At 36.0% G+C, this 26,064-nt stretch overlaps 1 protein-coding gene and 1 pseudogene across 3 annotated transcripts in view; both read left to right on the forward strand.

Moving 5' to 3' along the window:
- CD302 (CD302 molecule) overlaps positions 1 to 26,064 on the forward strand; it is a 130,297-nt gene that overhangs the window by 57,953 nt on the left and 46,280 nt on the right. For all 3 annotated transcript variants that reach the window (XM_060016725.1, XM_060016726.1, XM_060016727.1), the window contains exons 24-31: positions 3,523 to 3,652; positions 6,483 to 6,709; positions 10,871 to 11,036; positions 12,518 to 12,685; positions 14,110 to 14,226; positions 17,641 to 17,835; positions 20,489 to 20,715; positions 22,269 to 22,437. In XM_060016725.1, coding sequence (XP_059872708.1) covers positions 3,523 to 3,652; positions 6,483 to 6,709; positions 10,871 to 11,036; positions 12,518 to 12,685; positions 14,110 to 14,226; positions 17,641 to 17,835; positions 20,489 to 20,715; positions 22,269 to 22,437 — 1,399 coding nt within the window. The remainder of the gene's footprint in view (positions 1 to 3,522; positions 3,653 to 6,482; positions 6,710 to 10,870; positions 11,037 to 12,517; positions 12,686 to 14,109; positions 14,227 to 17,640; positions 17,836 to 20,488; positions 20,716 to 22,268; positions 22,438 to 26,064) is intronic.
- On the forward strand, positions 23,785 to 25,388 carry LOC132428743 (centrosomal protein of 57 kDa-like; annotated as a pseudogene).

The raw sequence follows: 26,064 nt of genomic DNA on the forward strand, positions 1-26,064 counted from the left end.
TTTAAATCCAAGTCTGCAGAGTCAGCATTCTTAGCTTCTCCACTGCATTGCCTCTACTACAATGCTCTAAGGAGAATTATCTTTTTAAAATTCTTGCTAATTTGATAGTTTAAATGATATCATATTTTCATTTGTATTGCTCTGATTTCTAATGAAAACATATAAATTCAGTAATAATTTGAATTTCATCCAATGTGAATTTCTTATTCTTTGACAATTTATCAAAGCCTTCATGTATTTCTTATTGATTTTATGACTGTGTAAATACTAAGTGTGCTAACCCTGTGTTTCTTGCATTTATTGCAGATATTTTCACAGGTTTTTTTTTTCTTTAGGTCTAATACCAAAAATATTACAGAAATAAGTTTTGATTTTTTTGGTATGTGTTCAACTCTATTTCTTTTTTTCCCCTCCATTGCTTTTAGGTTAGAAAGTCCCTCATGTAAATGTTAGTTAAATGAATGCCTTTATTTTCTTCATTTTGTTTTATAGCTTGCTTTTTTGTTCTGACAATATGATACATCCATGGTATATGGCATATGTTGTCAATGGTTACTTAATCCTTTTCCCTAATCCTGGCCAATTGTCTAGCATCATTTGTTGTATATACTTCCATCTGTTAAAATCAATATAGAATGCCTTTTTTATCATATGTGAAGTGTGCATGTGTATGTATCTGTGTGTGTATGAGACATATTCTTGTATAGCTCCCACACTGATCTAAATACTATAATGTTGCCATATTTCAAAAAATATAATAGGATTAGTTATCCTTTGTTGTATGTCTTTTAAAAATATTTTAGCTGTTTTTGTCTATTCTTCAAGACAAACTAGAATTATTTAGTTAATTTCCAATCTAAACAATTCAATAGAAAACTTCTGATAAGAATTTGACAACATTTTAGGAAGAATTGACATCTTTGTATTAATTTTCCCTCAAGAATATGGTGTAACATATCTCTCCATTGATTCAAGTCTTCCTTTTAAATTCCTCAGTGAAGTTTTTAGAGAAGTTCTCTTTCTTTTTGCCATTGAGAATGGCAGCTTTTTAAAACTGTCTTACTGATATGTAGGAAATCTATTATTTGGGTATTTTTGTATATTTATTTCATAGGCATCCATCTACTAAAAGCTCTTATTACTTCTCAGAGTTTTTCAGTAGATTTTCTTGGGTTTTCTAATTAGATAATCATAATTGGCAAATAACCATTCATGCTTCACTACATGTGGTAGGATTTCCAGAACCATGGTAAATACCAGGAGTAATAAATAACATCCTAGACTTGATCTAGACTTTAATGGGAATATCTGCAGTCTTTCATTATTATATTTGATGTGGACTTTTTGTTTAAGATATATCATTTATTTAGAATTTTTATTCAGGAATAAGTAGTGGATTTTCTAAAACTTGTTTTCACCATCTATTGAAATTGTCATACAGTTTTTCCCATTAGGCCTATGGATATGTAGTATAATACATTAATAGATGTTATATTAAACCATTTTTATCTCCTTATCATAAAGTCTAGTTGCTGAGAGTGGGTTATTATTTTACTACTGAATTAGATTTGTTAGAATTTTATTTGGGAATGTTTTCATCTCTGTTCATAGAGTTAATTTTTTTAAGCTTTTTTTTTTTCTGATCATGTCAGCTTCATAAGATGAGCTGGGTAGTTTTCTGCCTTTGTGTTTTGAAATTATGACTCAGTCTGGGGAATTATCTTTCCCTGAAAGTTTGAAGGAACTGTATACAAAACCATGTGATATTAGAACCCTGTTCAGAGATCATTGTTTAATACTGAAGGGATTTGGTGTAGTAGGTGAGGGCTAAACTCTAGAGTCAGGTTGAGTTTGAATTCCATTCAGCCATTTCGTAAGCCTTAGGAAATTCACTTAACTTTGCTTAAGTCTCATTTTTTCATCTGTAAGTTCTGATACTGTTGTTCCTACAGCACAATGTGAGGATTGCATAAAATATTTCATTTAAAGCTTTTAAGCACAGTACCTGACATATAGTTTTAAAAATGAGCATTATTATTAATTTTCAATTTCCTCTAAAGTTACTGGTACATTTTAGTGTTTCTACTTTTCCTTGTAACAGTTATGCTAATTTGTATATTTCAAGGAAGTTGTCTATTTCATGTAGATATTCAAATGTATTAGAATAAAGTCGTGTCTGCTATTATCTTTTAAAATCTCCATGTCTTATTTTAATCGTTTTTACTTTTTCTTATTTAGATTTTTACAAAAACTAGTGTATGTTACTGGTTTTTTCCTCCCCTTTCTCCACCGCCTACTCCTATTGCTTGAGATATACAAATACTACTACATGTTTCTATCCTGTTTCTCTTGGAGTTATATTTTTGCTGATTTTCTAATCTCATATTGAATTCTTAGTTCATCTTTCCTTTAAAAATCAGAATGCATTTAATAATACATGTTTGCCTTCACATAAAGTTTTATTCATATCTCTTGTAATATTTCTCATATTAGTCTTTCCTATAATTTTTTCATTTTTGTTTTAATGTTTATTGAATAGCATGGGAGTATGCAGTTTTTTTTAAACTTTTTTAGCTCCTGGGATAAGCTTACTTTTCTTATTTTTCTGAGTGTGATATGTTTCAACCATACAGAAAAGTATAGGGACAATATACTTTGAATAAATTTCCATGTCTAATGTTATTGATTTGTGGTCAGAGAATGAAATCTAGATAGATACTTTTATTTATGGATGTTTTATAGTGACAAGTATAGGATCAAAGCTTTAAGGTGAGTTCTCTATTGTGTGGTACACCATTTGTCATTATAAAAAGTTTATAAACATCTAATGAGTTGAATTAACAGTCATTACTTTTTTGCTTACTTGCAACGTCAAGAAGGAGAGCAGAGTGTTAAATATTATTATAATTGTGTATTTGTCTTCTAACAGTTTTTCTTTATCTGTTTTGAAGATGTATTCATCAATATCGCCACTATTTTGTTCTATAATTTCTAAAGTTAATTGCCCTTTCACATGTTTTGAAAGTTTATCAGAAGACACAGACCTACTAGAGAATGGACTTGAGGATATGGGGAGGGGGAAGGGTAAGCTGTGACAAAGTAAGAAAGTGGCATGGACATATATACACTACCAAATGTAAAATAGATAGCTACTGGGAAGCAGCCGCATAGCACAGGGAGATCAGCTCGGTGGTTTGTGACCACCTAGAGGGGTGGGATAGGGAGGGTGGGAGGGAGGGAGACACAAGAGGGAAGAGATATGGAAACATATGTATATGTATAACTGATTCACTTTGTTATAAAGCAGAAACTAACACACCATTGTAAAGCAATTATGCTCCAATAAAGATGTTAAAAAAAAAAAAGTTAGTTTATCAGGATTTTCTTAGTGATTTCATGGTCAGCTCCTTAATGGAGTTTTTTACAGGAAGAAAAATCCAATTTGGAATATAAAGTTCCCTTGCTGGGATCTTCAGACTGTTAGTTTCATAATTGCTTGTACATATTTGCCTTTTTGTTTAGATTTTTGATGAAGAGGGGTCCTACCACTGTGCTCTAATGCTCAACCTCCAAAAGTCACCTTTTACTGGGACGTGGAATTTTACTTCCTGCAGTGAACACCATACTCTGTCTCTCTGTCAGAAATATTCAGGTATAGATTATTATTTAGATAACTATGGTACTTTATGCTGTTAGATATATACAGTACTTTTTCACAAAAAAACTTATAAATTAATATTAATTTGTAATCATACAGCTTCCTTAAAATTTTAGCAGGACTAAATCCATACTGGCTCAGTGAGTCAAATTAGCTCAAATAGAATGTGATTTTTTGTCAAGATCATTGCCATAATTAAATATCAAAATTAAGTATCCAATGGAGTTTGTTAATCGGTGTTATCTAATGACAGTAAATTATGGTTGCATTTTGTTCTCCTTTCTACTCTGGAATTTTTCAGATTTTACTGTCATGAGGAAAGGAGGAGACAAAAAATGTTTTTAACTGAGTTCGGTATAAACAATCACGGTTAAATCTAGGACTCAAAAAAAAAAAAAAGGATGTGAAGCATTATAAATGGATCACTGTCTATGCCCTCCTATAATCCAAATAAAAGTAAAATGTTTACTTAAAAGTAGGAATCATCTATATATTCAAAAAGATTTTTTTTAAAGGTATTAAATCGTTTTCATTGGTCACAGTAAGTTTTTAAACAGACAATTAAAAAAAAAAACCTTTGCCATGTAATGAGAACTTCAAGTAGCTAATCCATGTGCTTCTGGGTTTTTATTTTATTTTATTTTTATACAGCAGGTTCTTATTATCTATTTTATACATATTAGTGTGTATATGTCAATCCCAATCTCCCAATTCATACGTTTGTTCTCTACATCTGTGTCTCTGTTTCTGCCTTGCAAACCAGTTCATCTGTACCATTTTTCTAGATTCCACATGTTTGCATTAATATACGATATTTGTTTTTCTTTTTCTGACTTACATCACTCTGTATAACAGTCTCTAGGTCCATCCATGTCTCTACAAATGACCCAGTTTCATTCCTTTTTATGGCTGAGTAATATTCCATTGTATATATGTACCACATCTTCTTTATCCATTTGTCTGTCGATGGGCATTTAGGTTGCTTCCATGGCCTGGCTCTTGTAAGTAGTGCTGCAGTGAACGTTGTGGTACATGCCTCTTTTTGAATTATGGTTTTCTCGGGGGATATGCCCAGTAGTGGGATTGCTGGGTCATATGGTAATTCTATTTTTAGTTTTTTAAGTCACTTCCATACTGTTCTCCACAGTGGATGTATCAATTTACATTCCCACCAACAGTGCAGGAGGGTTCCCTTTTCTCCACACCCTCTCCAGCATTTGTTGTTTGTAGATTTTCTGATGATGACCATTCTTACCGGTGTGAGGTGATACCTCATTGTAGTTTTGATTTGCATTTCTCTAATAACTAGTGATGTTGAGCAGCTTTTCATGTGCTTCTTGGCCATCTGTATGTCTTCTTTGGAGAAATGTCTATTTAGGTCTTCCGCCCATTTTTTGATTGGGTTGTTTGTTTTTTCAATATTGAGCTGCATGAGCTGTTTATATATTTTGGAGATTAATCCTTTGTCCATTGATTCATTTGCAAATGTTTTCTCCCATTCTGAAGGTTGTCTTTTCGTCTTGTTTATAGTTTCCTTTGCTGTGCAAAAGCATTGAAGTTTCATTAGGTCCCATTTGTTTATTTTCGTTTTTATTTCCATTGCTCTAAGAGGTGGGTCAAAAAAGATGTTGCTGTGATTTATGTCATAGAGTGTTCTACCTATGTTTTCCTCTGAGAGTTTTATAGTGTCAGGTCTTACATTTAGGTCTCTAATCCATTTTGAGTTTATTCTTGTGTATGGTGTTAGGGAGTGTTCTAATTTCATTCATTTACATGTAACTGTCCAGTTTTCTCAGCACCATTTATTGAAGAGACTGTCTTTTCTCCATTGTGTATCCTTGCCTCCTTTGTCATAGATCAGTTGACCATGGGTGCGTGGGTTTATCTCTGGGCTTTCTATCCAGTTCCATTGATCTATATTTTTGTTTTTGTGCCAGTACCATATTGTCTTGATGACTGTAGCTTTGTAGTATAGTGTGAAGTCAGGGAGTCTGATTCCTTCTGCTTAGTTTTATTCCCTCAAGACTGCTTTGGCTATTCGGGGTCTTTTGTGTCTCCATACAAATTTTAAGATATTTTGTTCTAGTTCTGTAAAAAATGCCATTGGTAATTTGATAGTGATTGCATTGAATCTGTAGATTGCTTTGGGTAGTGTGATCATTTTCACAATATTGATTCTACTAATCCAAGAACATGGTATATCTCTCCATCTGTTTGTCTCATCTTTGATTTCTTTCATCAGTGTCTTACAGTTTTCTGAGTACTCCATGCGCTTCTGAAGAACTTTTTGCTAAATTAATCTTTGCTCATTTGTCTCATACTTTTTAGTAACTGCCTTTTTCAGAGAGATACTGTAAATCAATAATTCAAATATATCCTCTTAGGGGTGGTTGTATACATTTTTTCGTGGGTTCTCCCAGATGAAAACTTGTAAGGGGACACCCAACACCTCCTGTTGAAGCAGTTCAAACAAAGGAAGAATTCGACACCGATCTGAAATGGTAATCTTATTGCCATTAGAAGTCGTCTACTTTTATTTATAGCTTTTCTCCTATTGCAGTTTACTTTTATTTATAGTTTTTCTCCTTCCTAAATCAGATCAACTAAATCAGAATTTTGTTCTAATTGTAAAAAACAAATTTGTGGTTCACAAATTTCCCTAAGGTATACAGCAAAACATACCTAGTTCTCCCACCCAAAGTCTAAAATAAATGAATAGATAAGTAATACCTAAAGTACATTATTACAGGGAGAAATTTGAAAAAATGTCCCATGACTTGCCAAGTAGGTGGTTTTTGTGGCTTTATTTTTCTTTTACACACAGAAATTGAAAGCAGACAGACCTTGCAGAATACTTCAGAAACTGTGAAGTATCAAAATAATCTGTACAAAATAATGCTGAAGACTCTGACTTGGACTGATGCTCTCAAGGAGTGCCAGAAAGAAAACATGCAGCTGGTGAGCATCACAGACCCTTACCAGCAGGCCTTCCTGACTGTGCAGGCGGTCCTTCATAACACTTCCTTATGGATTGGACTCTCCAGTCATGACGTAAGTTTTCAGTCCCACTGCCAGGATTGGGTGACGGAATGTGACATTTTTTTCTGCACACAGCATCTCTCATATCAGACTAAAAGAAACCAGAGATCATAAAATCTTACTCCAGTGAATGAATTTCATGAGGTATGTCATTTTTAGCAGCAGTCATCTTTCCACTGTTGAAAGATCAGGTGCTTTATCGTTTGGCTTAAGAAAAATGTCTAATAGACATAGGTAGCTGAGCACTTCTTTTTATTTATTCCAGTCGAAGATGGAGCTGGAATCAGGAGCTGCCATGTCTCCTCAGCCAATGAAAAGAAGAGAGGGAGGGAAGAATTAAAAATTCAGATGGGGTTGGGTGAGCAGAAGCCCGTGAACGTTATTAAAGGGCTTTTTATCCCTTTCCGAATCAGCAGACTGAAATTAAGCCACTCTGCAAAGGGATTAGAATAGCAGTTTGCCACATCTCAAGCCCTGATCTTGGGTACTTCTCATTCATTTCATAGCCCAGCAAAGAATGCTAGTCTCCTATTAACTCCCAGCACTAAACTACATACATGTAGCACAAACAGGAATGTTTATGCTGCTAAAGATTTTGGCTATAATTAATAGAGAATCTTTTTTTTTTTTAAATAAAGCTGTAGCATTCCTCTTAGCATTGTAGGCCATTTTTGCCTCTTTTCTGAGCCTTGTATGTAATAAGCTGGTGCTCTGCCCACGGAGATGTATTGAAAAGTAAGATATAGGGCTGGTCTAAAAGGCTGCGTACGTTGTGCACTGATGGGGGTGCCACTTATTTATAAAGATTGTGATGTGAATTTTGCTTCCTGCGTCTCTGCAGTGTGTGACCCGTAAAGCCCTAGTTAGATAAGTGTCACCTGAACCAGTATACCTAATCCACTCTCGGAGGGAAGGTAATTGGGAGAGTAGGAAAGAAGTGTCCATTGCATTATGAAGCAAACCTGAGTTATGTAGATGGTAGGCTAACCCTCAGTATACCAAGATGGTTTTAGGGCTGCATGGAGAAAATGCGATTGAAGACAAGTTAAGTCCTTGCGCAAACCCCAAGTTGAACTGGAGAATGGATGAAAAACTTAAAACTTAAGACTCAGAAGTAAACATTATCTTTGACAAACTGTGGACTTACTACCACCAGCATTTGTCAGAAGCTCAATTAAAGAAGCAGTATTTAGAAATTGCTTGAAGACTAGCTTCTCCAAAATTCTGGATTTTAAAATGTACCCTCAGGTCCAGCCAGGTTATCAGCTTGAACTGCTTCCCTAGACCTCACAGTATCAATTCCTTCATAACATTGCTTTACTTCCTTTCTCTTTTGTGTTTGGCATTATGTGAAACCCATCACTGTGTCTCTTGTGCGGGTGGTAATTAAGTTATCACATTTCCTAGTTTTAACCACCTTAAACCTTTTTAAACAAAAGCAGTATTGTCGCTGGAGAAAAATCATGAAGTTAGAATAAATTAAAAGAATAAAATTGGAATCACCTATAATTCCAGTATCTAGTGATAAATGTGGTTTAAATATTTGGTATATATCCTTCAAGTTATTTTTCTATGTACACGAATTTATTTTTAAGGCACTTCGGATCATACAGTTTTGTAACTTTATTTCCCCACTTGATGATTTCGGTCTTCTTTCTTATCCTATTTTCAGTCATCACCTGTGTTTTTCTTTTCCCTTTTGCTCTTTAACATATTAAATTTTACATAGCTCTTTCTTTTGTATCTTCATGAGCTGCCTGAAATCTTTGGAACATGGCAGAGTGTAAGTAAATACAACTTTACATTGAAAGCAATGGGAAGGTTTTGAAAGATTTTAAACATGGTAGTACCAATATCAGATTTTGACTTGAGAAAAACTATGCTGGGCAGAAGCTGGGGAAGGAAGTGAGCAGTCCAGAGATAGAAGACCAGTTAGAGTTTCTTGTAGACATTCATGCAGGAAATGATGTTGGTCTGGACCGAGGCATGTTTACAGTGTCTGCAGTGCAGCAGTTCTGGGTTATAGAAGGTCTGGAGTGTGGCTGTGAGAGCAGGTCACTCGAGTACATAGAAGTGAAAGTCCATAGAAGAAGAGGAAGTCAAGAAGGCTTGGGAACGGGGTGAGTCATCCACATGAACATAGACGTCCCTAAGTCAGTGGTATGACCAGGAGGACAGAGCAGGGCATGGGACACCTCCTTAGTAAATATCAGGAAGGAGCAAGGGGGCCAAGACCAAAGTGAATGTCAGAGAGATGGAAGGACTCTGGGAGTTTGCCAAGACCTCAGTGAATGTCAGACAAGAAGGGCATAAACCTCAAAGGAAATGACTGAAGGAAATAAAAATACCCACTACCTCATTCTCATGGCTCTGTGATATCTGAGACTAAAAAAAACAAGCAGCCTTCCCTTGGGGATGCTGAAAGGAACTTATTCTATTAGAAAAGACAGGTTTTAATCAAGATCAATCAAGGTCTAGAATTTAGTGAAGAGATACTTACAGTCTTAATAAAGAGATTTAGTGTTCAGTAAAGAGATGGTGGGAGTGGGATGACTTATCCACAAGGAACAGAAGTTCCAAAGGCCCAGGGACCTGGGTTAGTTGGGAGTGCAACAAGAGGGAAGGAATCCAGGGTAATACTCAGTACAGGCAACATCACAGGGGCAAAGGGCCACATTTGAGGCCACTTGGTTTAGAGATTAACTGGCCATAAGTTTACAACTGGAACACTGGTAGAGAACACTTCTGAATGAAACAGTTGGTGGTGTTGAGGTTTGGCCACATTTGCTAGTTTGGGTTCACTAAGGAGACTGTGAGACTGTGTGTGGCCTTTGGCCCAATATTCCAAATAAACCAGTGATGCAAAATTGCCCCAGGCCTCAGGAAAGCATAGCTCAGTGGGTCAGTGTGGAAGGGCTGGTGCTCTGGCAGCACCACAGGAAAACTCAGGCAGGCCTGTACTTCACAATCCATCTCCTGCACATCTGTACCTACCTTGTAAAGCCTCTCTCAAGACAGGTGGGTGGTCAGGCCCTTGTCAGGATGTAAAGATAGATGTTCACAGACTTCTAGCGCACAATAGAATGTAGTGAATAAGGACGTTTCTCTTCAAAGACAAATGTGAAAAGGGTGGCGTGAGATCCACAGGGCCTGAAGGTTTAAGAGGAAGGGAGCTGACGTCTCTGTAGCTCTTCTTGTATACCAGATAGCCACTGACTTATGTGTCTTACACGTTACCCCATTAATTCCAACCCCATGAGATTAAGTGTCACATCCATTTAATAGATGAAGGGATGGAAAAGTGGCAAGGTAATGCCACAATCAAAAGCTAACAAGTGACCGAACCGGAATTCAAAACTAGGTATGCTTAGCTCTAAAGCCTGTGTTCTTTCCACTACTACATATTATCTCTAAGTTAATCAGAGCTTACAGTGGTCCTCACTCCATTTTAGCTTTCTGATTTCCAACAACCAATGGTTCCAATTATGTGTGAGGCAGCAAAGCATAATGGTTCAGACCATGGACTCCAGGGCCTAACGGCCTGGATTTGTATCCCAACACTGTGGTTTACATTCTGTGTGACTGTGCACATTACATGACTTCAGTTTTCTCATCTGTAAAATGGATATAATAATAATACCTATCTCGTATGGTTGTTATGAAGATTATATAATATTTGCAGAGTACCTAAAACAATGCCTGGTATGTAGTAAGTGCTGTGTAAATATGTGCTAAACATAAGATAAAATTAAAAATTATTAGATTGGGGACTTCCCTGGTGGAGCAGTGGTTAAGAATCCACCTGCCAGTGCAGGGGACACGGGTTCAAGCCCTGGTCTGGGAAGATCCCACATGCCACGGAGCAGCTAAGCCCATGCACCACAACTACTGAGCTCACACACCACAACTACTGAAGCCTGCATGCCTAGAGCCCATGCTCTGCAACAAGAGAAGCCACCACAATGAGAAGCCCACGCACTGCAATGAAGAGTAGCCCCAGCTCACCAGAACTAGAGAAAGCCCGTGTGCAGCAACGAAGACCCAACACAGCCAAAAATAAATAAATAAAATTAAACAAATTTAAAAATTATTAGATGGACCACAAGGGTCAAAATCATACAATAGGGATAACATGAAGTGTAACCACTTAAGATATATTTCTGCTCCATACAGGATGAACTCAACTTTGGTTGGTCAGATGGGAAACATCTTCAATTTAGTCGCTGGGCAGAAAATAATGAACAACTTGAAGACTGTGTAGTATTAGACACTGATGGATTCTGGAAAACATCTGACTGCGATAATAATCAACCAGGCGCTATTTGCTATTATTCAGGAAGTATGCTAATTTCAAGTATTTTAATTCTTAAATTGTTATCAGTCTCATGAGTAGTGGAATTTTGAGGAAATGGTTTTGTAAAATCTGGTTTTAAAATTATAAAGTAATTATAATCATGTCCTTTTTACAACAAAATCTGTTGTGAAAATTTGTATTTGAGGAGAATTATTATATGTTAAATATTTTGTCATTAATTTGTTATTTTAGATGTTTTATCTTTATTTTTGTCACCTGACGATAGTAATTGACCTTTGAGTTTTAAGTCCTTGTTAGCCTCATTTTGCATACATTTTGTGTTTATATTCTTATGGAAAACTTACACTTGTGGGAATTCTTTTGTAATTCTTATCATCAATGGGTAACATTTCTTTTATGAGTCACTGTTAAGATTCATTTGGTTGCTAACAGTAATTAGCTCACGCTAGCTTAAGCCCAAAGGAAAATTTAGATCCTCAGAAATGGGGATAGAGCTGAGCCTCCCGAGGAGAGGGGATCTCAAAGCCAGAAATGCTGTCTTGCACCTCTCCTTTCTGTTTCTCTCAGTGGATCTGCACTCTTCTCTTTATGTACTTCCTGCTTCTCTCTGCACTTCCTGCTTCTCTCTGCACATGGTGAAACATGGCAGCTCTGCAGCTTTCAATTTTAGCCGTAACTGGAGATGAATTGACTATCTCTGAATTCCATTTTCAAATCTGAAAAGAATTGAAAGAGAGAATCTGATAGACTCAACTTAAGTCAGATATGCCGTCTCTAGCCCAGTCGGAGGAAAGTGGTTTTACAGCTTCCAGGGGCCCACATTTGTGGGTTTGTGGTTAGAAAAAACACTACTTCACAAAGGGAGTTGCTGTGAGCTGGGAGAAATATTGCATAGTCTCTACCATGTGTTGAATCAGTGTGATTGGCTTTGAATAGAGCATATCTCTATTTGCATCTTTTTGAATCTGTGGCCTTTTCATAAAATGAAAAAGAAATGCTGAATTCAGATTTTTCTAGATGTCAGATTTTAAATTATTTCTGTTTGCTTTGGTTAAAGCAATAACTTATTTAGAACATCAAGTATTTCATAAAATATTCTTTTAAAGTTAGAGAAGGTATCAGTAACCAGAAAATTGAAGATGAATTCTCAAAGTCATATTTAGGTGCCTCTTATTATGTTTGTATAGTTTCTCTGAAGTGGCCCCTTGTATTAGAAGTTTGGTGATGCAGGAAGACAGAAACTGCATTTAACCTAATAACACCTCATTTTCCACATTCTTCTACTCATTCCACATCAGGGAAAAGAAAATTGTATTAAGTAATTTCCTTCCTACAGAAAGCCGGTTAAGAGGTCACATTTTATTTGAGCATAAACAGAACAAGCATCACCAGGCTATTATTTCTTGGCTTCCTGAATATTTCCTACAAATCAAGTCTAAATATGATGAACAGGATTTAACATTTATATCTGAAGTTAGAATTCTTACCATTAATTCTTTTTCTAGATGAGACTGAAAAAGAGGTCAAACCAGTTAACAGTGTTCGATGTCCGTCTCCTGTTCTAAATACTCCATGGATACCATTTGAGAACTCTTGCTACAATTTCATGATAACAAAGAATAGATATATAGTGACAACACGAGATGAAGTTCATTCTCAATGCCAGACACTGAGTGAGTATGTTGTATGGCCATTATATGTTGCATTGTGCTCGTTAGTAAACAAATCTCATCTGAGTGTATTATATTCAATAAATATCTCTAATTAGCGCTAGTAACTAGAACTCAAAAATATTCCTCTCCTAATTTCTACATTATCAATGACAAAGTATTAAAATTTGTGTTTAGTTAAAATGGAAAGTATAGGAGTTATCTCCTTTCTTACCCATCCATTAGGGAACTAGTCTCTCTTTAGATGTATAAACGGGTTCTACTTAAAAAGAGAAAGAAATGACACTAGAGAGCAGAGAGCTGGATATTAAATCAAGTTAGGCTCTGGGCAGAGAGAAAATAGGCCAGTTTGAGTAGTTGAAAACTTAGATAAGCCAGAAAGAAGCAGCTCTGCTTAAAAGAAATACACATTTCATACTTTCAGCTCTCAGGACTCTCCAGATATTTCCTATGAGATCCACTGAGGATTTGTGACTTTTGAACAGTGGACCCATCAACTTTATAGGAAGTTCCTATGGAAAATGTCAAACCGTTATTCCCCAAAGTGTGTTCTGTGGAACACTACTCTTGAGATGTTCTGTAAAGAAAAAGATCCTTAGTTAAAGAACAAGGGTGAGAAATACCACACATCTTCACTTCCTTTTAAACATTATCAAATGTGCATTAGCATATACTTTAAGAAATACTGACATGAATGAACTAGTTTACTTTTGGTTAACCAAAATTTGTAAAGTTTTTTTCAATGTAGCTCTTTTCCGAGGAACACACTTTGGGAAATATTAAACTTTTAAAATCCTGTTATAACAGTCATCGCTAAGGAAAAGGAAGGTCTGTCTTTTAGCCCATCTAAGAGGTTTTTATTTATTATAGTCTTTGACAGTGTGTCATTAATATAGGTGGATTTGTACCAACTCAAAATAAGCCTTAAATGGGGAAAAGGAAAGTGAATCAATGTTTCAAATTCTCCTCTCAGCTACTAGTTTTCCACTATTCTGTGAGACCAAATTGAAGATCAAAACGTTTGAAAGGGCTTCCCTGGTGGCGCAGTGGTTGGGAGTCCGCCTGCCGATGCAGGGGACATGGGTTCGTGTCCCAGTCCGGGAGGATCCCACATGCCGCGGAGCGGCTGGGCCCGTAAGCCATGGCCGCTGAGCCTGCGCATCCGGAGCCTGTGCTCCGCAACGGGAGAGGCCACAGCAGTGAGAGGCCCACGTACCGCAAGAAAAAAAAAAAAAAAAAGTTTGAAAATGTTTTAACCTATTCATTTAGTACAACAAGATAGTTTTAATTTATATGTCTTTCTTATTTTCTACTATTGTTTAAGTTTTGGAGTGTGTTAAACTGGGAAATAAAAATGACTAAATCTATCAAACAAAGTGTTCTAAATAATTAATTATTTAAATTATTGACTCTTTTTTATTTAACAGATCCAAAATCACATATTCTGAGTATTCGAGATGAAAAAGAGAATAACTTTGTTCTTGAGCAGCTTCTACGCTACCATTACATGGCTTCATGGGTCATGTTAGGTATAACTTATGAAAGTAAGTTGTAAATCTACTGTTTTTCACTATTTATATTCATAGTTCATTATAAACTACTTGTTTATCAAGCTGTGAAAGTATATTCTTCAGAGTATATGTTAATCAGTATACAAAATTATAATTATGCACTTAGCATAACTTAATACAAATACCAAGACAGTTTTTGTGTCTCTGCTCTGCCACTAAAATGCCTTTACCACCAAGCTTAGAGTTAAATGGTGGAAAATAATTTCCTTTCTTCACCCTCCCTCCTAGCAGTACAAGACTAACTAAAATGACTGCACTCCTGCATAAATCTCCAATACTTACTTTATATCTCTATGTATGTGGGATGAGTGAGAAGAGAAATACACTTCTACTAATGTTGCATCTTTGGTTTTATATCATTGGCTTGGGGTATACATTACAAAAATGAGACACATAGTCTGCCAATGGGATAGAATATTTGAGATTGCAAATGCCACAAATTCAAGATATAATTGCTATGAAATTTTTTTTAAAGCACAGACTCTAATAATAGGGGAAGTAAGACCAATTTAGAAAGATACTCAATTAGAGGTATCCTGAAAATCATAAAGTTTTGGAATTAGAAAAAAATCACTGTGTGGGCATAAAGCATTAAAATCATACATTCACCCCAAAAAAGGGGCTTAATAAGGGGCACAGGACAATGATAGCTAGAGGTAGGGTAGGCAAAGAAACTTAATTACTCAAATCTGACCATTTTAAAAATAGTCTTCTCTTTGCTATCTAACCTGTCTCTTTCTTAGAATTACTCAGGTTTTTCTTAAATGTTTATGGCTTGCAGATGAGTTAACAAAAATTAAGCTATCAAGTAATGGGTAAGACTTGGGTTGCCAGCTGAAGATTAGTTCATCATGGTAGGACTTAGTTGCCCAATTCTTTTCTCTGATGATGCTTGAACACTCTTAAATTTAAGAATGGAAGAAAATGGAGAGGAACTAGGTAGAAAGTTCCCAGGCTTTACCTGAAAGTGACTGAGGAAACAGTGATCCCATGTGGAGCAACAGAAACTATACCCAGGATATAGTTAGAGATTTCAATTGTACCCTTTGCTGTACTTTGTTAGTTATATTATCAGAAACAACTGAAAATGTATTCTGTATTCTGCAAAGCATTTTCAGATCTGTAGGCTTTCTTTTAATCATCTTAACTTCTTTTATAAGATGTAGTTGTAACAAAACTTCTATTAAAATATACAGACATATAAGAGACATATAGAAAGATATTTCCAGCAAACAGTAAATTTGGCTTAAAACTAATTCTCACTGGCTTAATTTATATCCATAGTGGTTTTTTATCACTTAAATATGCTTAAATATTATTTAATTGTATATACCACCTATACAAAGGATTCTGGTTTTTTTTAAAGTTCTGACTCTTCAAAAGTAGGGCCGCGAATAGAAATTACTAAGAGAAGCCATGTGTCAACTGAGAGATATTTCAAGCCAAGTGAAAAAGTGACTCTTTTGTTATAACAGCTTTAGAAATATACCATTGCCCATCGCATGGGCCAGAAAATTGTAACTTTATTAACATTGGGGGAGAGGGAGAGAGGGACTCAAAGACATGAGGTGAGATAAAGCAGCAAGCAAGAACCAAATCACATGTACCAGATTCCTTGTGTATCATGGCTGCAGGCAGATGTTTAGGTAGAATGCCTTGGGAGACGGTAATCAGTGAAAGGAAGAAATAACCAGGACAACAAGGAGTATGTGTAGGTAATAATGACATCACTCTTCATACCAATTCATAATTTTAATAGGCCTAGCAACTTGTTTTACCAAAAACTTTAGTAAGGTATATTCACGTAGCATACAATTCAGCCATTTAAGGTGTACAATTTAGTGGCTTTTGGTATAGTCACAGGGTTGTGCAACTATCGCTGTCCCCCAAAGAAACATCATACCCATTTAGCAGTCCCTCCTCATTCCCCATCCCCTCTCCCAACCCTCAGCAACCACTGATCTATTTTCTGTCTCTACAGATTGCCTACTCTAGGTATTTCATGTACGTGAGATCATATAATATGTGACTATTTTGTGAATGGCTTATTCCACTTAGCATAATGGTTTCAAGGTTTATGCATGTGGCACTGTAGCAAGTATCATTCCTTTTTTGGCTGAATAATATCCCATTGTATGGATATACCTCATTTTATTTATCCATTCATTAGTTGATGGGTATTTAGGTTTTCACTTTTTTGGTTATTATGAATAACATTCATGTACAAGTTTTTATGTGGATATATGTTTTTGTTTCTCTTGGGTATATACCTAGGAGTGGAATTGCTGGGTCTTTGTGTAACTCTTTGAAGAACTAACAGATGGTTTTCCAAAGCTGCTGTACCATTGTCCATTAGGGGTTCCAATTTCTCCATATCATGCCAACAGTTGCTTTTATCTGTTATGTTGATTATAGCCATTCCAGTGGGTACGAAGTGGTATCTCATTGAGGTTTTTATTTCATATCCCTATTGATTAATGATATTAAACATCGTTTCATGTGCTTATTGACTATTTGTATGTTATCTTTGGAGAAATCTATATTCTGATCCTTTTCCCATTTTTTAAATTATTTGTCTTTTTTATTACTGAGTTTTAAGCACTTTTTAATGTATTCTGGATATAAGTCCCTTGTCAAAGAAATGATCTGTAAATATTTTCTCTCATCACTTTCTTGGTAGTATAATTTGTAGCACAAAAACTTTAAAAATTTTAATGAAGCCCAGTTTGTCTATTTTTTATTTTATCACTTGTGTCTATCGACTTTGCCTATCCTAGGCTCGTGAAGACATACTCCTGTGTTTTCTTCTAAGAGTTTTATAGTTTTAGCTCTTACATATAGGTCTGTGATCAATTTTGAGTTTTTTGTATGGTGAAAGGAGAAGGTCCAACTTCACTTTTTTTGCATGTAGATATCCTGTTGTCCCAGGAACTATTCTTTCCCCATTGAATTGTCTTGGCGCCCTTGTCAAAAATCAATTGACATAAATTGTGCACAGTTTAGGTCCAGAGAAGAGGTTTCTATCACTAGTTTTATATATGTTAATTTTTTAAATAAAATAATTGTGTTAATTTCCATTACAATTAAACATATATGTAGGAAAAAATGAATATTGGATGAAAAAAATAACAAAATGTAAAGTTATTTCAGGATGGTAGAATGATAAATAAATATTAATTTTCATGTTTATAATGTGTACTTTCTATATTAAAAATAAGCATGGTTTACTGTTAGAAAATATTTTAGAGGGATGCACATAATTATACAACCTTTTAGAAGGTGGTGAAAGAAGAAAGAAAATTAGTTGAGTTTGAAATATTAACCTCATAAGTGTAACTCAAGTCTTGATTTAATCTCTAAGCATAGAAAAAAGTGTTTCTTTTCTAGATAATTCTCTCATGTGGTCTGATAAGACCATGCTGTCATATACACACTGGAGATCAGGAAGACCAGCTGTAAAAAATGACAAGTTTTTTGCTGGCTTGAATACTGATGGTTTCTGGGATATTCAAACCTTCAATGTTGTTGAAGACATACTTTACTTTCACCAGCACAGCATTCTGGCTTGCAAAATTGAAATGGGTAAGTATGCTAATGTAGGGTTTCTACTCCAGGGAAAGAGAATGTAAAGTCATTAGCTTCACTAGCGGGAATCATGCAGTTGTACTTTTTGAGTGGCTCCCTTGTATTCAGTCCTATGAGAGGCGCTGTAGACGTCACAGAGAAAGGAAAAGACACACTCCCTGGTGTCATGGTCTTGATCTCAAGGAATAAAATGTAGTTGGGGAGACAGCATTAAATGTTTATCACTGTTTTATGCAGGTTAGTCTTAGGTTATTTGGTACAGGCTTACATTTGTTGGGAAGTCAAAAGAGACCAATGAAAACAGGAATAATGAAAACAAAGAATGTACTGAGGAGGAGGAAAAACTTGGTTGGGCCTTGAAGGCTGGATAAGATTTCTATAAATAAGGAAGTGTGTTTGGGTAGAGTTTTGACATTACAGGCCGAAAGTGAATGTCTCTCAACCTTGCCTAATTCCTTAAATACGTGTATTTTTAAATGCATGTCAGTTTTTAAATTTTCACAGCTTAAAAACTGTTCCTATGGCCATTCTGCTCTAAGTCCTCTGCTAACATGGAGCCCATCACAGTTGCATCCAGGCCCATTTTCTCCCTTCACAGTCCTGCAGAATAACTTTCTGATGCACCATTTCCATCAACAATCTCCAGGGATTCCCTATTATTAATTGTTTTGAGTTCATGTAAGCTTTTGAGACTTTTTAGAAACCAGAGTCTCTTCTAAAATTCTAGGCTTTCTCTCAGTCTCCATTTTTTTCCCCATTTTTGGTTCAGTAAGTATCTTTTCCTGTCACGCTGATCTCTTCACTGTCCCATGTACAGTGTATACCCATTCTCATTTGCACCTTTATTTATGGTTTTTTTTCCTGTCATGATGTCTTCTACCTTCTTTTTTCTTTCCTTTCTAAATAAAATTTTCATTTTAGAATAGTTTTATATTTACAGAAAAGTCACAGAGATACTACAGAGAATTTCCATATATACCATAACCAGTTTCCCCTGTTGTTGACATCTAACATTAGTATGGTACACTTGTCACAACAAATAAACCAATGTTGGTAAATTATTATTACCTAAAGTCCATACCTTGTTCAGATTTTCTTAGTTTTTACTTTATGTTGGTTTTCTGTTCAGGAATTCATCCAGGATACTGCGTTACACTTGGTCTTCATGTCTTCCTAGGTTCTTCTCAGCTGTGATAGTTTCTCAGATTTTCTTGCTTTTTTGGACAATTTCAAGGAGCACTGGTCATGTGTTTTGTAGAATGTCCCTCAGTTTGGGTTGGCTGATGTTTTTCTCATGATTAAACTGGGGTTATGGGTTTGGGGTTTAGGGAAAAAAACACAGAGGTAAAATGTCATTCTCATCACATCCTGTGAAGGGTATATTCTGTCATCATGACTTACTTACCACTGTTCATTTTAACCTTGATCACCTGGGTCTAGGTAACGTTCATTAGCTTTCTCCACTGCAGAGTTACTCTTCTTCCCCCTTTCCATGTCATACTCTTTGTAAGGAAGTTACCATACTCAGTCCTTACTTGTGGAATGGAGAGTTATTCTCTATCTTCCTGAGGTGGGAAGTATCTATATAAGTTACTTGGAATTCTACACAGGAGATTTGTCTATTCTCTCCCGTTAAAAAAATTTATTTCGTCATTTATTTATATCAGCACAGGCTCATGGTTATTTATTTTATACTTTGGGTTATAATCTAATAAACTATATTATTTAATATTTTGCTCAAATTGTTTCAGATTTGGCCATTGGGAGCTCTTTTACTTGGCTTCTGTGTCCTTTTGAAATACCATCATTGTGGTTTTGTTATTACTGTTGTTTGTTTTTAGCTGACTTTCTGGTTACCTTATTTCTTTTTGGTCCTAATTTCATCTAATCTAAAGTCTGGAGATCTAATTTATCAAGCAGGTTTTCTGACTCCCTTAATTCAGATGACTCTTTCTTTCTCTAGTCAGTCACACATATTTTAGTGGTTAATTGTTTTGCCCTCATTTCAGGTGGTGTTGTTTTCTGTGCCCAACTAATATGTGAGCTCCTTAAATAAAAGACAATGTTTATCCCTTTTTTTAATCACTCAGACAATTGTAATAGTTAAGAGCCTATTATATATGCTGTGGCTATAAGAGAAAGTATGCATTTGACCTCCCTTATTAATAAGAGGCCCAGTTTTATTTATTTTTTATTTATTTTTTAAAGTATCTGATCAAGGCTATCCAAGGGTTCAGGGGAGGAAGTTTTTTTTTTAAATATTGATTTATTGATTTATTTTTGGCTGTGTTGGGTCTTCGTTTCCGTGCCTGGGCTTTCTCTGGTTGTGGCAAGCGGGGGCCACTCTTCATCGCGGTGCGCGGGCCTCTCACTGTCGCGGCCTCTGTTGTTGTGGAGCACAGGCTCCAGATGCGCAGGCTCAGTAATTGTGGCTCACAGGCCCAGTTGCTCCGTGGCATGTGGGATCTTCCCAGACCAGGGCTCGAACCCGTGTCCCCTGCATTGGCAGGCAGATTCTCAACCACTGTGCCACCAGGGATGCCCCAGTTTTATTTAACTTTTGAAATGATTGCATGTCCAACCTTACCCAAAATATGTATTTTGAATAATTTAAATTTAATCACTAACACTTTTAATTTAAATATTACAGTTGACTACAAGGAAGACTATAATACTACTCTGCCACGGTTTATTCCACATGAAGGTGGTATTTATAATGTTATTCAAAAAAGGGTAACATGGTATGAAGCATTAAATACATGTTCTCAAAGTGGAGGTCATTTGGCAAGTGTTCATGACCAAAATGGCCAGCTTTTTCTGGAAGATATCGTAAAGCGCGATGGATTTCCACTATGGGTTGGGCTCTCAAGTCACGATGTAAGTCTTGTTTTGTTTTCCAGAAATTTTCCAAATATGTTAGAGGGCTGGAAATCTGAGCATAAGATATTAATTCAAAGTATAACATCAGATTGAGTCCTCGGATTACATTTGCATCCCATAGTGCTTTCTATCTTTTCACAACATAGAGCAAATGGAAAATTATATTTATAGAGTGATCTAGGCAAATGGCCAGGACTGCAGCTGCCCTGGGCACTGCCAAGCCATCCCAAGGGCTTAGTAGATTAATGTCTCAACGACACCCCTGTAACCTATTTGGGATAGACCAGTTGGAGAGCTGGTGAAAAGGGAATAGCACAGGATCAGAAAAACCTGAGTTCCAATACGAGTGGCAGGTCTTCTGTTTACATGTTGGGTGATCACAAGCAAGTTATTAAACCTTTGCAAGCTTATTTCCTCATCTGTAAAATTGGGGTGATAATGTTTTCCTTAATAGAGGATTATTAGCACAAAATTTATACTGTATAAGGTGCCAAGTAAAACTCTTAACATTAGGACTAATAGATGTATATTTTCTCCCCACTTTCCCCCTAGAAATTAACACTAATTTGAAAATAATTTTCTGCAGGTAAACACATCTTTTGTACCACTATTCGAACCCTATTAATTAGTATATTCATGTACTGATAATGATGTCTAGTATACAAAAAATAGACATCCATTGAGATTAGAATTGAAGGCTTAATTTAAATAATCTTTAGAACAAAGTGGGGAAAATAAAAGGATGGCAAATTAGGATTATAGAATCGAGGACAAGTCAAAACTAATCTTCCCGTATGAGTTTCTTGGGAAGTATTTTTCTCTTCCAGACCCCTGCTGGTTGATGACTTCTGTAATATGAAAAAATCTAGCCAGAGACACAAACCACAAAACTATAAAACATAAAAGACAATATTTAGAATAATGTGAAGGTTGAGACTGTAAATCTGTAATTGTGACAAATGGAAGACATTTGCATGTCATCTAATTTCAAGTGTTATATAAACTCATCCTTTAAACAAAAAAAACAAATCTAGAGATATAGTAACCCTGTCTTTAACTTTAAAGTCCTATTTAAATTATGCCAGAGCAAATGTCTCAGATCAATGCATCAAAAATAAATCCCTGATTTTACAAGTAGGTCCAGATCTACAATACTTGTAAGCAAATAATTAACACTCCATCCCTGTATTTTTTATAGCATGCATGTTCTTCTTTTTTTTTTTAACATCTTTATTGGGGTATAATTGCTTTACAATGGTGTGTTAGTTTCTGCTTTATAACAAAGTGAATCAGTTATACATATACATATGTTCCCATATCTCTTCCCTCTTGCATCTCCCTCCCTCCCACCCTCCCTATCCCACCCCTCCAGGCGGTCACAAAGCACCGAGCTGATATCACTGTGCTATGCGGCTGCTTCCCACTAGCTATCTACCTTACATTTGTTAGTGTATATATGTCCATGCCTCTCTCTCCATGCATGTTCTTCTTAATGTTCTTTTTGAAGTCATACATCTGAATTCAAGTTATCTCTATTATTCTTAACACAGGGAAGTGAATCAAGTTTTGAATGGTCTGATGGCAGTGCCTTTGACTACATCCCATGGAAAGATAAAAAATCTGCTGGAAATTGTGTTGTCTTGGATCCAAAAGGAATTTGGAAACATGAAAAATGCAACTCTGTTAAGGATGGTGCTATTTGTTATAAACCTACAAAATGTAAGACTTGATTTCAAATAACTGTATATTTACTGAAACGTGACATTTATTTTATGCACATGATTAAATACTCAAAGGAACTTTTTGTATATTTTAAATAAGGTTTATTCACAAGTCCTATCAAAATACTTTTGATACTTTGTGAAGAGAAACAAATATGATATGCCCATTCAGGGAATTTGTTCTCAAAGACTTTCAATTGTTCTGTCACTAGATGAGTTTTACTCTAGAATTTGTGAATTTTAATTTCACTTAGCAATGTTTTTCAAAGGCTGAGATGCTTCTTTTAAAAAAGGGTTCTACAGCATAGAAATTTGGGAAATACCTCTATGATTTACCATATTGATGGCTCTGAAAGTTTCTATAGTAAAGAGTTTCTATAGTAAAGAAATGTTTTGTGTAACTAAATGTTTTCCAAACATATAGGATCGTTAAAATCTAAGGAAAGAGCCCCTTCCATCAGGGACTGGACCTGGGGTCGTCCCTGGTGGGTGGAGTATGAATCATGATGAAGAGCACAAGAACCTACAACACAAGCTGCAGAGGCGCTCTGGGCAGGCCACGAGATGGTGGCCATGTGGTTATCTGAAGCTTCTGGTTCTCTCAGTGCTTACCATATTTTCTGTTCTGAAGAATCCTCAAGAGAAGATTTAACATTTGGAATTTCAATGGATTTAAGCAGAAGAAAATGTGAACACCTTATCTAGATATACGAGTGAATACAAGAAAAGGAGAATGATATAGAGAATGAGGAATAAAGACACAATCAAGAACTGACATCTTAGTTGTTAGGTATAGAAAATAAATTTAATCTTTTAGAAAAACAATTGAAATACATGAGAAATATGATAAAGTATGTAGAAATGGAGAGGACATCTGTGTTAGAGAAACAAACTTTATAGGATAAAGGAGAATGAAAACAGCTCAAACACAAATTCAGTGATGTACTGGGTTGAATGGTGTTCCCCAAAATGCATGTCCACCCAGAACCTCAGAATGTGACCTTATTTAGAAATAGTCTTTACAGAGGTCGTTAGTTACGATGAGGTCATACTGGATTAGGATGGCCCCTAAATCCAGTGACTGGTGTTCTTATAAGAGGAGAGACTCAGACACACAGGAAGAAGGCCATTTGATAACAGAGGCAGAGATGGCAGTGATGCAGCTACAAGCCAAGGATTGCCAGCAACCACGAGAAGCTAGGAGAGAGGCATGAAACAGATCCTTCCTCAGAGCCTCTAGAAAGAACCAACCCTGCTAACACCTTATTTTCAGACTTGTAGTCTCCAGAACTATGAGAGAATAAATTTCTGTCGTTTTAAGTCAACAAGTTTGTGCTAATTGATTATGGCAGCCCTGGGAAACGAATACAAGTGCAAACTTATACTGGATCTTAAAAAGAAAATAACAAGTACTGGTGAGGATGTGGAGAAATTGGAACCCTTGTGCATTGCTGGTGGGAATGTGAAATGGTATGTAGCCACTGTAGAAAATGGTATGATGACTCCTCAAAAAATTTAACATAGAATTACTGTATGATCCAGCAATCCCACATCTGGGTATGTACCCAAACCAAGTGAAAACAGGGACTCGAACAGATATTTGTAAAACCATGTTCACAGCAGCACTATTCACAATAGCCAAAAGGTAGAAGCAACTCAAGTGTCCATTGATAGATGAATGGATAAGCAAAATGTGCTGTGTACATCCTGTGGAATATTGTTCAGCCTTAAAAAGAAAGGAAATTATGACACATAATGCAACATGGATGAACCTTGAAGACATTAACATTATGCTTAGTGAAATAAGCCAGTCACAAAAGGACAAATACTGTATGATTCCACTTATATGAGGTACATAGAGTTGCCAAATTCACAGGGACGTAAAGTAGAATGGTGGTTGCGGGGAGGAGGGAGGAATGAGGAGTTATTATTTAATGGGAACAAAGTTTCAATTTTGCAAGATGAAAAAATTTTGGAGGTGGATGGTGGTGATGTTTGCACAATAATGTGAATGTACTTAATGCCACTGAACGGTACAGTTAAAAATAGTTATAGTGGTAAATTTTATGTTGCGTGTATTTTACCCCTTTCAAAAAAGTTGAATCTTCTTGAGAGGAATATAACAAACTTACCACAGTGCAAGAGTTGGAAGCAAAACTTCATGAAGAACAGTGAGGAAAGAAAATGTATGCAGTCTAAAACAGCCCAGTTGCAGCCTGGACTAGAAACAAACAGACTTTGAAGATAAGGCATTTCCATATGTTCCCAGTGTAAGAAGAATTTTTTTTAAGCCAGCCCATTCATAAAAGTCCACTTGTCCTAGCCATGCATTGGTAGCCAATGTTCAACATGTTTTGCATCTAATGAAGCAACACACATTACTGCCTGTGCAATGAAGGAGTAGTCAGCTGTATATTTTTGGCAAAGAAACTATATTCACAATGTGGTAGAATCAAGAGCTTGCTAATACCGTCTTCCTCCTCCAGCAGCATTAATGAAGAATTGTCACAAGTCTTACACACTTTGCAGATGAATTTGCAGATGACCAAACGTCATCTGCAACTAGGAAACTTACCCAGGAGTAATCAATTGTCAAACTGAAGGAAGACTTAGAACTCAAACTAGTGGCATTAGTGGGAAGTATGGAGGCAGAAGCCAATCAAATAACTAGATTTCAAAAAAGAACAAGCCCAGGTGGAGAAACAGAGGATAGAGAAGCAGAAGGAGGAATGGAGAGCCATCCTGAAGTCTCTTGATGAAGAAGGAAAGGACAGCAGCCATTCTTCTGGAATCACAGGGATCATAAATAAAAAGAATTCTACCAAACTGTGACAAGGATAAAAAAGCAGAAGAGGCCTTCAGTGACTGAAGGATATGCAGACCATACATAATGCATACAGAAAAATGGTTTGGGTTGAGATTACTGGCCATACGAGGTCAGATATTTGATTCAGATAATCTGTACCCCACCAACAGGATGCCAGCAATTTACTTTCCAGTTCTCATACTCTCTTCTGTTGGAATTAACAATGGTCTTAAGGGGTACAGGCTTCATTACACAGGCTTCTTGTGTTACACAGCACAATTAAAAATTAAAGAGTTTAAATGGAAACAAGGGGAATTGTTAAGAGCTGCGAAGCTACACTTCTTTTGTTTGAGACAGATTTTGCTGTGCTGATCTGTTGTGCTTTGTAAACAAATTACCAAATTTTCACTTGTGGGTGTGATTTTTTTTTTTGTGGCAAGGTACAACTACGTTTTTATTATTACTATAAAAAGGAATCCAAAGAAATAAAGAATTTTAATTATTATTTCAAAGTAGTTACAGGTCTACCCAGGCTGTCTTTTCTTCTTCTCCTAGTCTGTCTTTCCAACTGTTTTTACTTTAGTCTAAATTCATCTTAGAGGGCTAAGTACTTTCCTTTGTATTCTCAGTTTTAAAAATGGTATCCCAAAAACTAACAAGAATGCAAGTGTGGGCTGTAGCTCTCTCCGATGTGTATTGAGTTGAATGCTTCTTACCCACAGGAACCACAGTGTCAACCACAGTGTCAGTGACATTTAATGAGATTTTAAAAGTCAGTCATTTTTTTCTGTGCATTTTCACAGTTATGTCTAACATTTT

Source organism: Delphinus delphis, chromosome 7 (assembly GCF_949987515.2).
Source record: "Delphinus delphis chromosome 7, mDelDel1.2, whole genome shotgun sequence".
NCBI lineage: Eukaryota > Metazoa > Chordata > Mammalia > Artiodactyla > Delphinidae > Delphinus > Delphinus delphis.